This window comes from Diospyros lotus, chromosome 9 (genome assembly GCF_014633365.1).
Source record: "Diospyros lotus cultivar Yz01 chromosome 9, ASM1463336v1, whole genome shotgun sequence".
Taxonomy (NCBI): domain Eukaryota; kingdom Viridiplantae; phylum Streptophyta; class Magnoliopsida; order Ericales; family Ebenaceae; genus Diospyros; species Diospyros lotus.
The window spans coordinates 27,967,087-27,982,124 of NC_068346.1; the positions used below are offsets into that span (position 1 = coordinate 27,967,087).

A 15,038-nucleotide genomic window follows, 5' to 3' on the forward strand; every position below is an offset into this window, starting at 1 on the left:
TTGATTCACGAGATTATGAAGATGATTGGATTATGATGTCTTGGTCTATTCTTCCTAATTTAACACTGATCTTATCTGCATGGTTTAGAAATAAATTTTCTAGATTTAGATACTTTCCAGTCTTGCTTTTCTTGTATCTTTGTGTGGAAGTATAAGGGTTTTGTATTGCTGTACTTAGTTTGTTTCTATTGTGTTTTTGATAACTTATAGTTATTGTTAGTTAGGCGCTGTTTATTAGTGCTGCGCTATATGTATAAATAGCCACGTCTCTTGTTTGTTTTGTTATGTTTTTGATTCCCTAGATCAGAAAAGTTACCGAGAGACTTTTTCCTTTTTCCTCTCGTGTTCTCTGTTCTTTTGTGCTTTAGAATTTCATTACATGTATAACACCCCCTCTCCTAGAATTGCCTGAGAAGAGGTGCTACAAGGAAAATAGATAAAATAAATAAAACTCTTTGATAAACTAAAACTGAAATTATCAATAACTCAACTAATCAAAACTGGAAGCGTTTCAAACAACTGAAATTGAACTTTGAGTTAATATGAACTAAAAACCATAAACTACGTCTAAGGGAAAATCTCTTAATTGAAATATAAAATAATCCTAATATGATAAGACACTATAAAACTAACAAACTCCCAGATATATTTTATTTTTGAGTGGCTCCACGTACATACACTATTGATTATTGCTGCTAGATCCCACATTTGGTACTCCCCCGTTAGGACCTGGAATGGTGAAGAGTACAAGGTGAGCTACAAAGCTCAGCAAGTAATAAGTTGGAAAGAATAATTGAAATTAAATTGAAGAATATCGATACTGAAAACATACTAATTGTCCTTGAACTGAAAGGATAATATTCACTGTCTGTTTGCATTTACAAAATGGTAATGCACATAATCTGAAAATAAATGCAGGTATGCAACTTTGGCTCATAGGCCCACATAATCTGTAATACATACCTGACTGATTTGAATCCTGCATACATAAAAACTGTAAGCACATACTATGGGCAATATGCCCCTAGGCCCTTGGTCGTTACCAGACGAGCAACACATAAACTGAAACTGGTGGGATTCTCGCGGACAGGCCGCCTGGCGCGCATAATGAATGCAATGTTCATACACATGCTAGTACACAATATGAAGTGTTTCATATAAAGTCATGCTCAATACTCATACCAAGATGTATGCACATAATATCATAGAATAATGCTGAACGTGCCATCATAATTATTAAACATGTTATATGATCTTCATCTCTTATATTGAAATATAATGATTCATGAGTTATGGGCATTGTAAACTTATTATAAATGTCATAAGATTCCAATATTTGAGGGTATTTAATCTTTATTTAGCTAATAACTTGGATTGGGGTTCACTGGAAAACATAACTAAAGTTTTGGAAAGACTATCTGGATATGAGGAAGGATTTTCGGATATGAGAGAAGCCATTCGGATATGAATCAAGTCATCCGGATACTCTGGAACTTCAAAACACGAGCTATTCGGATATGTTGAGATGTATTTGGATATAGCATAGGACATCCGAATATGATTTAGGCCATCTGGATATCTTATTAAGGTATTTGGATGCTACAAGAGACTATTCGAATATGATTCTTCAACTTGAGAGAGGCATCTGGATACGAAAGGAGGCATTCGGATATGTTAGACCTATCCGGATAGAAAGAAAGGGCATCCAGATATGAGCTATTCGGATGTATGAAGAACCATCCAGATATCGCACGCAGAGAACTTGGAACTCATCTGGATATGAATCGATATATTCAGATATTACTCACAACAAGCACTGGATGCATTCGGATGTGATAGAAACCATCCGGATATCTCCATCCGAATATGCCTGGGGGCCATCCGAATGTCACTCACAAAAACTAAACAAGCCATTCGAATATGCCCAAACCTATCTGGATGCTACTCGCAACTTTTGAAAAAGCCATCCGGATATGAGAGGACTCATTCGGATATTTGCATATATATAACCCAGAAATGAACGCTCACAGAGACTTTGTTTTGATTCAAATCCTAACAAAACTACATTCTGAAATAAATCTTGGGAAAACAAATTCCAATTGATAAGAATATTAAATCAAAGATAATCGCTATAAGAACTAATGCATAACTTGCTCATAACTTCACTGTTATACGTATATATATATACACGTATCTGCTTACTGATATAAATTTGAAAACTCAACAAAGACACTGAATAATCTGAAAATGAACTCACAAGAACCTATAATGGAAGGGATTACAAGGAAGATACTTGCCTCGATAATTCTGATCGATTCAAATGATTCAATAAGAATCTCCTATGCTAAAGCACTGCTACCTCTTCTTGGCTCTTTGTTCTTCGTGGCATGAAAAAGCTAAGGTTTATGAGACTTATATACACACATAAGAAGCCTTAGAAGCCCATCTCCTTCTCCTATTATAACTTGGAGACCTTATTCTTAATTAATTTGGATAATTTCCACTTAATCCTTCTCACACATGGATTCTCAATCTCCTTTAAATACTTAATATCATATAAATAAATAATTCCTATTAAAAGAAATTATTATTAAAACTCTATAATTACTTTCATGCCCTTGCATTTAATTTTCAAATAATTAAATGCCATTAAATACTATCATTCTCTTTTAAAAATCTCTAAATTGCCACATTAAATAATTAATTGGCAAATTCTCTTGGCCAAAAATTAAATAAGAAATTAAATAATTTCTAACTAAATTCTAGGCCCTCTAACGAGTCGTTACAATTTTTTCCCACCTCAAAAGAATTTGGTCTTCCAAATTCATACCTGGTTACTCGAATAACGAGGGGTAAAGACGCCTCATCTCTTCTGGTATTAGAGCCAATGGCCTGTAATTTGAACTCCTCTTCATCTCCTTGTAATTCCTCTTCCTCAATAGCCTCGCAATTTGATTTTTCTGCGGTGGCTAAAGCGTTCAGTTTCATTCCAATTAAGCTCGACTCGAGCAACTACATCTTTTGGGAAGCATAGATCCTTGCAACTCTTTGTGCATTTGATCTTGTGCCATTTGTTAATAAGGTGTTGTTGCCGCCAAAGAATCTGTCAAGTCCAGATTCAACGTCAGCAGATGGTGCAGTTGCTGATGTGATCAATCCCAACTATCTGGCTTGGATGCGGTTAGATCAATTATTGCTCGAATGGCTGGTTTCCATGATCAACAGGGAGGTTCTCACACAGGTGATTCATTCTGAATTATCTGCCGAGGTATGGAATTACTTAGAAAATCTTTATTCGCGACAAACGATTGCTAAGTCATTCTAGTTAAAACAACAGCTAAGGTCTCTTAAGAAATGTGCATTGTCGGTGAATGATTATGTCTTGAAGATTAAGACTATAGGCCATTCGTTGCAGCAATCGGAAAACCTCTAGATGATAAAGAATTGTTTCTTACTATTTTAAATGGACTTGATCATGACTATGAAACAATTGTCAGTTTGATAACCTATCAAATGGATGAACAAAGGCTGTCATCTAAGAATTTGCCATTGGTTGCTTCTACTTTTGATTCGGAGTTACATATGTCCCCTGGCATGACTATTAATATGGCACAGTCTGCAAGAAATGGATCTGGTGATTTTGTTGCTAATAGAGGAGGTTACATGACTAGAGGAGGAAGTTTTGTTAATAGAGGAGGAAGAGGACGAGGTAGATCTTCAAATAGAAGAGTTTATTGTCAGATTTGTGGCAAAGCGGGACACTTGGCTGACAAGTGTTACCATAGGTTTGACTGAAATTTACAGAGCACTACTAATCCAGGGTTGGTCTTTTTAATAATGGTGATGGTTAGTCAGAATCCAAGGCATATATGGTTGCCTTTGGTGGTTCTAATGGAGCCTACATGCATGATTTAGGATCAGTTCCAGGTGCTTACTATAGCAATTTTCCTCCGCAACCTGATAATTTGTCCCAATCCTCGGCTTTTGTTGCAGATCTTGCCTGGTTTGTTGACTCTGGTGTAACAAATCATATCACATCTAACCTCGGTAATCTTTCCATCCATGCTCCTTATACTGGTGATGACAAAGTGGCCATGGGAAATGGTAAGACCCTACCTATCTCACGTGTTGGTTATATCAATTTAGATACATAATAGCAGCCTACTTCTATCATCTCTTTGCCTATTGTTCTGCATGTCCCTAGCATGAAAAATAACTTAATTAGTGTATCACAACTCACTCGTGATCACAATGTTGTTTCTGAATTTCATGCTAGTTCTTGTTTGATTAAGGACAAGGATTCCGGGAAAGTGTTACTTCAGGGAGGTCTTAAGGATGGACTCTGTTGGCTGTCACCAGCATTTGCTCATGTTGCTTCTAGCATTCTAGTCCAATCCAAATCTTCGAGTGTTTATTTGTTGTCAAATAGCTCAGCTGGTTTTCCTTGTAATAAACACAACTCATTTGTTCATGAGCAATCTCCAAGTGCTAAAATAGCTCAATGTAATAGTGCTAGTTTACAATGGCATGCCGAACTAGGGCATCTATCATCAAATGTACTAAAAGTAGTATTGAATAAAATTCATGTTCCTTTTTCACAATTTGATCTATCCTTTTGTGACTCATGTAAGCTTGGTAAACTACATTGGCTTCCTTTTGCTAATTGTGAAATTAAGGCTACAAAACCATTAGAATTGGTCTATTATGAAATTTGATGCCCTATATATATTTGTTACTTTCCACAAGTTTGCTGAATTGCAGTATAATTCAAAACTTAGGGCTTTGTAAACTGATAATGGGGGTGAGTTTAAAGCATTCTTACCTTATCTTCAAAGCCAAGGTATTCAACCTAGATTTACTTGTCCCTATACACACCAACAAAATGGTGTGGTTGAGAGGAAACATAGACACATTGTTGAAATGATACTCACTTTATTGGCACATGCTTATATGCCATTAAAGTTTTGGGTAGAAGCATTTCTCACTGCAGTTCATACAATAAGCCTCTTACCTGCTTCTCCTCTCAGATTTCAAACTCCTTTTGAACTGCTATACCATAAGCACCAAACTATTTCTTGTTGTAACCTTTTGGTTGTGCTTGTTTTCCTTACCTACCCTATAACAAGTGCAAATTTGATTTTCATACCTCCAAATGTGTTTTCATTGGATGTAGTCACACTCAAGCTGGTTATAAGTGTTTGCATCCATCAGAAAGGGTGTATGTATCCTGTCATGTCCAATTTAATCCTCTTGAGTTTCCTTATCCAGCTTTGTTCTCTATATCTTCTTCTTCTGTGTCTAAGTCTGCTTCCAGTGAGCTTCAATGTGGCAGATCTACCACAGTGTTTCCTTCTTTTCAATTTCCTTCTTCTTCATCTTTTTCTTCACCTCCTTAAGTAGCACTGCCTGATAGTCCTCCTAATCCTGTTTTGGCTCCATCTCATTCTGCACCTCAAACCAGCTCTAGTCCTTTTGTTTCTTCTTCCTCTTCTTTTTCACTGCCCATTGCAACTGCTCCCTTACCTAGATCTAAAGCTGTCCCTGCACCTTCTATTCATCCTATGGTCACTAGATCCAAAGCCAAAATTGCTCCTACCTCACCTCATGCCTTAGTTAGCACTCTTGAACCTAATTCAGTTCATGAGGCTCTCTTAGACCCATGATGGGTTCAAGCTATGGAAGACGAGATTTTTGCTTTGTATCGTAATCATACTTGGGTTTTTGTGCCATTTTCGAAGGATATGAATTTGATTGGATGTAAATGGGTGTTTCGAGTCAAGTATAAGGCTGATGGTTCAATTCTTATATATAAGGCTAGATTAGTTGCAAAGGGTTTCCTTCAAAACCCTAGAGTGGATTATGGTGAGATGTTTAGTCCAGTGGTAAAGGCATCTACCATTTGGGTGTTGTTCGCTTTAGCAGTAGCTTTTGGATGGGATGTGCAACAAGTAGATGTCAATAATGCTTTCTTAAATGGGGACTTGCAAGAAGCCATGTTTATGACCCAACTAGAAGGTTTTGTTAGCTCTAAGTTTCCCTCACATGTTTGTCAATTGAAGAAGTCCTTTTATGGTCTTAAACAATCACCTAGGGCTTGGTACAATAAATTGAGGATGGCTTTATAGAGCTGGGGATTCTCTAGGGCAACATCTGATGTGTCTTTGTTCATTAAATGAACCTCAACCTATATCTTGTTCATTTTGGTCTATGTGGATGACATCTTGCTTACTGGTTTTGATAATACAACCCTTAAGTCTTGTATTGTTGATTTGGATACACACTTTGCCTTAAAGACTCTTGGTTCAGTTAATTACTTCCTAGGGTTTGAGGCATATCGAGATACAAATGGCCTGTACTTGACCCAATCTAAATATGGTTTAGACGTGCTGAAGAAGGCTCACATGCAAGACTGTAAACCCTGTGATACACCCATGGTTTCTGGCCTTTCTTTGACTGATGAGGGTGATGTTTTTCCCAATCCATCTTTGTATAGAACTCTAATTGGGTCTTTGCAATATCTGACATATATGCGTCGTGATATTTCCTTTACTGTCAACAAGTTGAAGTCAGTATTTGTCTGCTCCCAAAGTGCAGCATTGGACTGCTTGCAAGAGGCTACTTAGATACATCAAAGGGACAATTGGATTGGGGTTGTGGGTCTCTCCCTCACTTGGTGATTTGTCTCTAACTGTGTACATAGATGCAAACCATGCTGACAGCAAGGAGACTAGGAGATCTACTAGTGGGTTTAGTGTTTTTCTTGGACACAACTTGATTGTGGGGATCAAAAAAGCAATCTGTGGTGGCCAGGTCAATAGGAGAAGTTGAATACAGGGCTATTGCATTGGGTGTTACAGAACTGCTATGGTTGAGATCCTTATTTGCTGAGTTGGGATATTCGTGTAATACTACATCAGTTGTTTGGAGTGATAATTTGGCGGCCAAAAGTATGGATGAGAACCCTGTGTTCCATTCTCGTACTAAACACATCGAGATAGATGTGCATTTTGTGTGTGAACGGGTTGAGAATGGTGACATTGAAGTCTGGTATATTCCTACAACCTATTAGATAGCAGACATCTTCACTAAAAGTCTAGCCAGGGATCGGTTCCAGTTTCTATGTCAAAAGCTTGGCCTAAAGGCGTCTCCTATACAAAGGAATTCCTATGATTCTTCCTGTTCCAGCAAGATGTAGATTACCGACTGTTCCCCTACAGAGGAGTTTGATTTGAGGGGGAGTGTGGAATTATAAGTGTTTTGTATTGTTGTGCTTAGTTTGTTTCTATTGTGTTTCCGGTAACTTATAGTTATTGTTAGTTAGGCGCTGTTTATTAATAAGAGTGCTGCGCTATATGTATAAATAGCCACGTTGCTTGTTTGTTTCGTTATGTTTTTGATTCCCTGGATCAGAAAAGTTACCGAGATACTTTTTCCTTCTTCCTCTCATGTTCTCTATTCTTTTGTGCCCTAGAATTTCATTACACTTTTGACTTTTTTATTGTGTACAGTTTATCTTTCCTTATTGTTTATCTTTCCTATGTTGTACTCTACTTCCCTATTAATAGGGGTTGTAACATTCTGTTCTATCAATTTGTGAGAGGTACAGCTTTTCTATTTCTTCTACATCTTTTGGTCTATTTTCTACATATTTATTTCCGAATTTGATTTGTTTCCTTTACTTAGTAGGTTCCATTGGGATTATGTAATCCTAATTGGAGTGGTTTATGGTTATTTATGGTTATTCATATTGATTTGAGAATTAATTTGGGCTTGTTGATTGAATTTTTAGTTTATTCTTGTGTTCTGCATTAATTTGCATCAGAGCTATCTTTTGGTTGATTGTTCTGCTTCAGTATGACCACTAAATTTGTCAAGACCAAAAATCTTAACATCCTTCATTCTTTTGGCTTTGTAGGATTTCTCAGCAGTTGCTTCTAAATATACCACCGATACTCGTGCTCCTGTTAATCTTGAAGAAAGCATTTGTTCCTACAAATCAAGCAGCCCTGAAGCAGCTGTTCCGTGTGCCAGCACTTATAAATCTTCAAGCAGTTGTGAAGCTCTTAAAAATTCCATTTCTTATCCAAATGGATGGAAGGATCATGCTGCTGATGATAATGTGAGTCTAGAAACATAATTTGATGATGAGCATTGATTTTTCTCATTTTTCTTCCTTTTGCTTCCTCCTTTATATTTACTTAGTTACCTCTGCTATTTTTGTTAATTGCAGCAGTATGTGGCATTCAAACTTGATGGAGACTTTGTTCATGTAGAACTGGGCTCATGCATGGTTGGGGATAAGTTGAGCATAGAGCATGTGAAGGTTGAAGTTGCATGCTTATACTATCTACAACTTCCAACAGAGAAAAGATCGAGGGGTAGGCAACTTCTGCATTTATATTTCCATTTTTCTTGCTTGGCTTTGCAATCTTGTGTAGTACTATTACTATACAGAAATTAAATTAGTTTCAGACTGTAATCTTGTAGTATTGTAGACAAATGCAGTCCTATGAATGTTTTTGTCAATGCCTAGTCATTGGCGAGCAAATAAATGTATCTCCATACATACAGGCAAGCATGTAATTCTCTCTCATTAATATTCTGGTTTTGCTCCATGATTAAAATACTTAATGCATTCCTCGTTTTATGTAAATTTGTTGAACAATTCATGAAATGAAATGCTTGCGGAGAAGGTATCTAACTTGCCAATCGTTAGTCATGTACTGAGAACCTCTATAGGGAATATATAAAATTTAGTTGCTTTACACTTGATCAAAATAATTCTTACTGTTCTGCTTTATGTTCCTACTTCAAACTGAGAGTTGCGTCCAGAAGCTATTTTTAGATTAGGGTGTAAATGAGAGTACACATGAAAATCAGTCATATGCACTGCCTTTTCATTTGAATCACAGTAGTTGATTCAGGTATTTCTTTAGCTAATAGTAAGATTACCTTGCTAACTGCTGCAATCCAATATGTTGCTACATTCCAATTGTTATTATGATTAAATGAAGCAAAAATTTAGGGTCAAAATGATTATGGTGGTGTATGCAATGCTTGTCTTACAAATACAATATCACTGCTAGTTTGGCTATTTGGTGTCATGAATCCTCATATTCAGGTTTCTCATTCTGGAAAAATGTTGGTGAAAGAAATGGTTAATGTTGTAGGCTTACTTCATTCTGTAAGTGATGCTGAGTGTTGTGTCTTGCTAGTTTTGTGGGATGTTGAAGTTTTCATATTCTAGGATGTTGAATTTTTCATATTCTAGAAAAAAATACTCCGCAATCATGCATTTTTGAGCTTATTACTCACTACATTTCATTAATTTGAATAGTGTTGTTGCAAACTGTGGAAAAAACTGCACACTTCATTCATTTACTTGATAGCCATATGTACAAATTAGCTTCCTAAATATGGAAGCGGATTCCTCCTAATTGAGAGATCTTTTCTAATTGAGTATTCTTCTATTTATAGAAATACATACCTAATTTACAGCCTTAACTTTACAAAATATTATTATCAATCTTCTTGATGTATCCTGCCTTGATTTATGACAAATCTTCTTGATTTTTTTGCCTTGATTCACGACACTCCCTCTCAAGCTAGTGAATAGACATTGTCTATTCTCAGCTTGGCTATAGTCTTGTGGAAGATAGGACTAGGGAGTCCCTTGGTTAGAACATTAGCTAGCCGGGATTCACTTGGCATATAGAGCGTACAAATAAGCTCACTGTCCAGTTTCTCTTTAATAAAATGTTGATCAACCTCAATGTGTTTGGTTCTGTCATGTTGTTCATGATTGTGTGCAATGCTAATAACAGACTTATTGTCACAATAGAGTCTCATAGGGCTGTCCCACTTGAGTCTCAAGTCTTCACAAATAATTTTCAGCCATATCAACTCACATATACCTTGTGCCATTGCTTGGAATTTCAATTCTGCACTTGACCTAGCCACAACAGTCTATTTTTTACTCCTCCAAGTAACTAGATTTCCTCCCAAGAAAGTGCAATATTTTGTGGTAGACCTCCTATCAACCATTGAGCTTGCATAATCTGCATCGGTATAGGCTTCTAGGGTAAGTTTAGCCCCCTTTTTGAACAAAATTCCCTTTCCTATGGTACCTTTGAGGTAGTGCAGAATTTTATAGACTGCTTGTAGGTGAAGCTCTTTGGGTTTGTGCATAAACTGACTTACTATGCTCACTGCATAGGCTATGTTCGGCCTTGTGTGAGATAGATAAATCAGCTTGCCAACCAATCTTTGATAGGCTTCTTTGTTGGTATCCTTGTCTCCCTATTCTTCACCCAGTTTGTGTTTAGGATCAATTAGGATGCTGGCTGATTTGCAATCCATTTTTCCTATGTCCCTCAAAAGGTCAAGAACATACTTGTGTTGAGATATAAATATCCCATGTCTAGATCGTGCCACTTCAATACCTAGGAAATACTTTAAATTCCCTAGTTCCTTTATTTCAAATCCCATAGCCAAACATCTCCCCAAGTTTTGTCTCTTCTTCTCATTATTTCCTGTCACTATAATATCATCAACATAGACAATAAGAGCTGTAATTGAATTTGAACCTGAGTGTTTTATGAACAAGGTGTGGTCCCCTTGGCTTGGTTTATACCCCATGGTTTGCATTACCTTGGAAAATCTCTCGAATCAAGCTCTAGGTGATTGTTTTAGGCCATATAGTGCCTTCTTGAGTTTGCAGGCTTTAGTTCCAGATCTGTTTTCATTGAATCTTGGAGGTATATCCATGTAGATCTCCTCCTCAAGGTCTTCGTGTAAGAAAGCATTCTTCACATCGAATTGTTGTAAAGGCCAACCAAAATTAGCTGCTAGGGACAAAAGAATTTTTACCATGTTCATTTTGGCTACTAGAGCAGAAGTTTCCTAGTAGTCAATTCTATATGTTTGGGTGTATTCCTTAGCTACCAACCGAGCTTTATACCTTTCAAGTGACCCATCTACTTTATATTTGATTGTGAAAACCCATTTGCAGCCCACCATTTTCTTTCCTTTTGGCAAATCCACAATTTCCCAAGTATTGTTCTTCTCCAGGGCTTGCATTTCAACACTCATAGTATTCTTCCACTTTTTACACTTTAAAGCCTCTAATAATGTGGTAGGAATGGATGCTGTATGAATGTTTGCAAGAAAGCTTTTATGAGTTGGAGAGCACCTTCGAAATGATAAAAAATGAGATAATGGATATAAGAGATATTTTGTACACTCTCTGGTTCCTTTCCTTAGGGTTATGGGCAGATCTATTTCTGTCCTAGAATCAGTCTTAGAAGGTGCGTTGAGAGACCTCATTTCTAGAATTTGGTTCCGATGATAGGTGTAACCTTGGTTTAGGTTCTGGATTAGTCCTTGTGTAAGTATGTGAGAAACGGTTGTTCATAATGGTTTGTCCCTTTCCAGGGTCATGGGGTTTAGGAAGGTTCGATATAGGAGATTCTAGTTTAGGATAGGTAGGTTGAGACTGGGTTTCTAGTGTAGGGGTAAGGGCAGGTTCTGTAATTGTATGTTTAGGGCCTTCAGGATTTGCGAACTTAGGTAAAGGTTTTCGCACTTCAAATGGAAAGGAGTTAAGTAGAGGCTCGTCCTTATCTTCCATACTTCTTTGAAGATAACGTTGAGAAAAATAGGATTCAGTCTCAACAAAGGTAACATTGGCAGTGATTAGAAACCTTTTAGTGGGAGGGTGATAGCATTTGTATGCTTTTTGGTTAGAAGGATAGCCCACAATGACACATTTAGCTGCTCGAGGATCCAATTTTTCTCTATCATGGTTGTGAACATGAACAAAAGAAATACAACCAATGACCTTAGGGCTAAGGGTAGATGTGGAAGAAAGACCCGAATAGAAGTGAGATAACATGACCATGGGAGTGAAAATTTAACACGTGGGATGGTAGTGGATTGATAATGTAGGTTGCTATAAGGATTGTTTCTCCCAAAAAATGTATAGGCACATTATGTTGAAACAACAAGGCTCGTGCAATATCTAGAAGGTGATTGTTCTTTCTTTTTGCAAGGCCATTTTGTTGTGGGGTAGAAACACAAGAGGACTTATGAATAATTCTCCTTTGGTGGCAATAGGTGGAAAAAGTCTGGGCATTATTAGACCTAAACTGTTTGATTTGAGTCCCAAATTGAGTTTGGATCATAGAGAAAAAAATTGGAAGATTGTCACTCACATTAGATTTAGATTTAGGGAGAAAAACCCACGTAACTTGTGTACAATCATCAATGAATGTGACTAACCAATGTGCATTAGAAATATTTGGAATAGTTGATGGACCCCAAATATCATTATGAATTAAATCAAAAGGAAAAGGACTTATGTTATTACTAGGAGAAAAAATAGCACGCTTGTCACAATGAAATTTGCTAATATCTAGATTTGCAAATAAAGAAGGGAACATAATCTTGAGTGTGGAGAAAGCAAGATGTCATATCCTGTAATGATGTAGCCAAATAGTGTCCTTATGGGGCTGATATTATTCAGAGAAAGTAGGTTAGGGGCTGATTCCATTTGGGAGTAGTTTGTTTCTTAGATTTGTCAAGGTAGTATAATCCATCTCATTCCTTAGCACGCCCAATCATCAGTTTCGAGACTTGGTCCTAAAATAAGCAACAAGAAGGTAGAAAAATAACTTTGTAGTTGACATCAAAGGACAATTTATATACTGAAAGAAGATTGGTGGGCATAGTGAGAGTAGGGCTAATTGTAATTTCTCATATGCCAGCTATTGTGATTAATGAACCATCAGTAGTAGCTATTTTCCTATGGCCAGAACAGGGAGTATATGAGTGAAAGAACTAAGAGAAAGGTGTCATATGGTCAATGGTGCCAGAATTTATGATCTAGGAATCTGGAGAATAAGTATCAGAGGCCTTTAAAGCATAAGAAATAGGAGGTTTACCTGAATGTATCACGAAGCAGTTACTTGAGATAGATGGTTTGTCTAGGGTATTAGGAATTGCCTCAACCTTTTAATCTCCTCCAAGTTAAATTCTTGCAGTTCTTTTGGTTCATGGATTTGTTCTTCCCTGTGTGAAGTGGCCATATTGGCTTGCCATTGACTCCGATGCAGTTGTCCACCCTTATTTCCCATTCTTTACTACGTGGCTTTCCATTTAACTTCCAACACATCTCCCTAGTATGCCTAGGTTTCTTGCAGAAAGTACACCATAGGTTGTCACTCCCTATGTTTAGGAACTGTCTTACCACTGTCTCCATTCAGTTGATCTTTCTTGAATCCATGGCCTCCTCCATTCGCCACCAGTGCTGAAGCCTCGACTAGTTTAGGGTGTAGCATTACACCCCTTCTGCTTTCTTTGGCTAGTATAATTGAAATAACTTCATTAAGTGAAGGTAAATCAACTTTACTAAGGATTTGGATTCTTACCTGATCATACTCCTCATTGAGTTCTGCTAAAAAATCATCAGTTCTATCTTTTTCTATGAAGGTTTTCAGTGTGGCTACATCATCATTGTGTTTCATCTCAATAACTCTGTAGTGATCTATTTTTTGTCAAAATCCTTTTAGGAGATTGGCATATTCTGTGATAGACTTGTTCCCTTATTTTGCAACAGTGATTTTGGTCTTCAATTCATGAATTCGGGCTGTATCTTTAACTTTCAAATAGGTTTGTTGGATAGACTCCCAAACTTCCTTGGCTGTGGGTAGAAACATACATATATCATTTATTTTGGGTGCTATGAAACTCCATGGCCATGCAATGATCCTGAAATCCACTTCATCCCATGTTGCATAAGTTGGATCTTCCTTCGTTGGTTTGGTCCCCGTGATGTGACATATCTTTCCTTTCCCTTTCAAAATGGTTTGGATTAGTTGGGACCATTTAAGGTAATTTCTCCCGTCCAATCTGTAGGCTGCATGAATCTGCTGCAATTCTCCATAAGGTAGGATCCCTGGAAGTGTTGTTGTTTCTCTTGTATCACAAGAGCTAATCTTGCTAGTATTAGTAGACATCTTGATTGAACGGAGAAACAAGGCTGAGGAAAGAATAAGAAAGAGTTACAGATCAGTAGGTGTGGTTGCAGCAATGAAGGCTGCCGGAAATTAGTCGGCAATGAAGACTGGAAAAAAAGGTTGCTTTATGGAAGGTTTCCTATGGCTCTCATACCATGTGGAAAAAACTGCACACTTCATTCATTTACTTGATAGCCATATATACAGATTAGCTTCCTAAATATGGAAGTAGATTTCTCCTAATTGTGTATTCTTCTATTTATAGAAATATAGACCTAATTTACAGCCTTAATTTTATAGAATATTATTATCAATTTTCTTGATGTATCCTGTCTTGATTTATGACAAATCTTCTTGATTTTTTCTGCCTTTATTCACTAAGCAAACATCTTCTGATAAGCATTATGCTGACCCTACAGGCCTGCTGCCCATCATTGGGCAGATGAAACTTGGCGGAAGAACTCTTGAACCCTCCATGGGAATTGATAACATCAAGGATCACTTGGAAGGAAAAGACTGGATTGAAGTTTCTATTGATGGTTTGTCTTTAACATGGTTTAAATTTACATTCTTCAATTTCGTCTTCTAAATAAATAACAAAATAAATAAATAAATAACAAAATAGAAATGAAAAAGGAAATTGGAAAGAAAGCATCAAGATTTGCTTTTGAAGGAAAATATGCTTGGTGCCTTATTTTTTTAGATTAGTTAATGATTTTCTTTAGTGATTAAGGCTTGTGATTGTTGTGTTGTTGCAGGTAATGACTTTTCATAAGAAAATACGCCATCAAGGGTAAATTATGTGCAGAAGGTTGAAGAAACCTAGATTTATATAAGCATAAATGATTTAGTCACCAAATGCATAAAACAAGGATGAGAGAGGATACCTTTTAGACTAGCACAAGGAATCTTCACACTATCAAAGCCCTCTATAAAAAGACCACATTGTCAAAAAAAGGTTACCTCATTCATCAACTTTGAGCGTAGGAACACTAGAACTCTAGTGTAGAAGATGGAATGATG

At 36.9% G+C, this 15,038-nt stretch overlaps 1 protein-coding gene across 2 annotated transcripts in view; it reads left to right on the forward strand.

Moving 5' to 3' along the window:
- Positions 1-15,038, forward strand: part of LOC127810586 (protein TONSOKU) — a 61,303-nt gene that overhangs the window by 19,556 nt on the left and 26,709 nt on the right. The window contains exons 8-10 of one of the 2 annotated variants that reach the window (XM_052350132.1): positions 7,916-8,119; positions 8,234-8,378; positions 14,435-14,554. In XM_052350132.1, the coding sequence (XP_052206092.1) occupies positions 7,916-8,119; positions 8,234-8,378; positions 14,435-14,554 (469 nt within the window). Of the gene's footprint in view, positions 1-7,915; positions 8,120-8,230; positions 8,379-14,434; positions 14,555-15,038 lie in introns of both variants that reach the window. The other variant, XM_052350131.1, reaches the window with a different exon arrangement.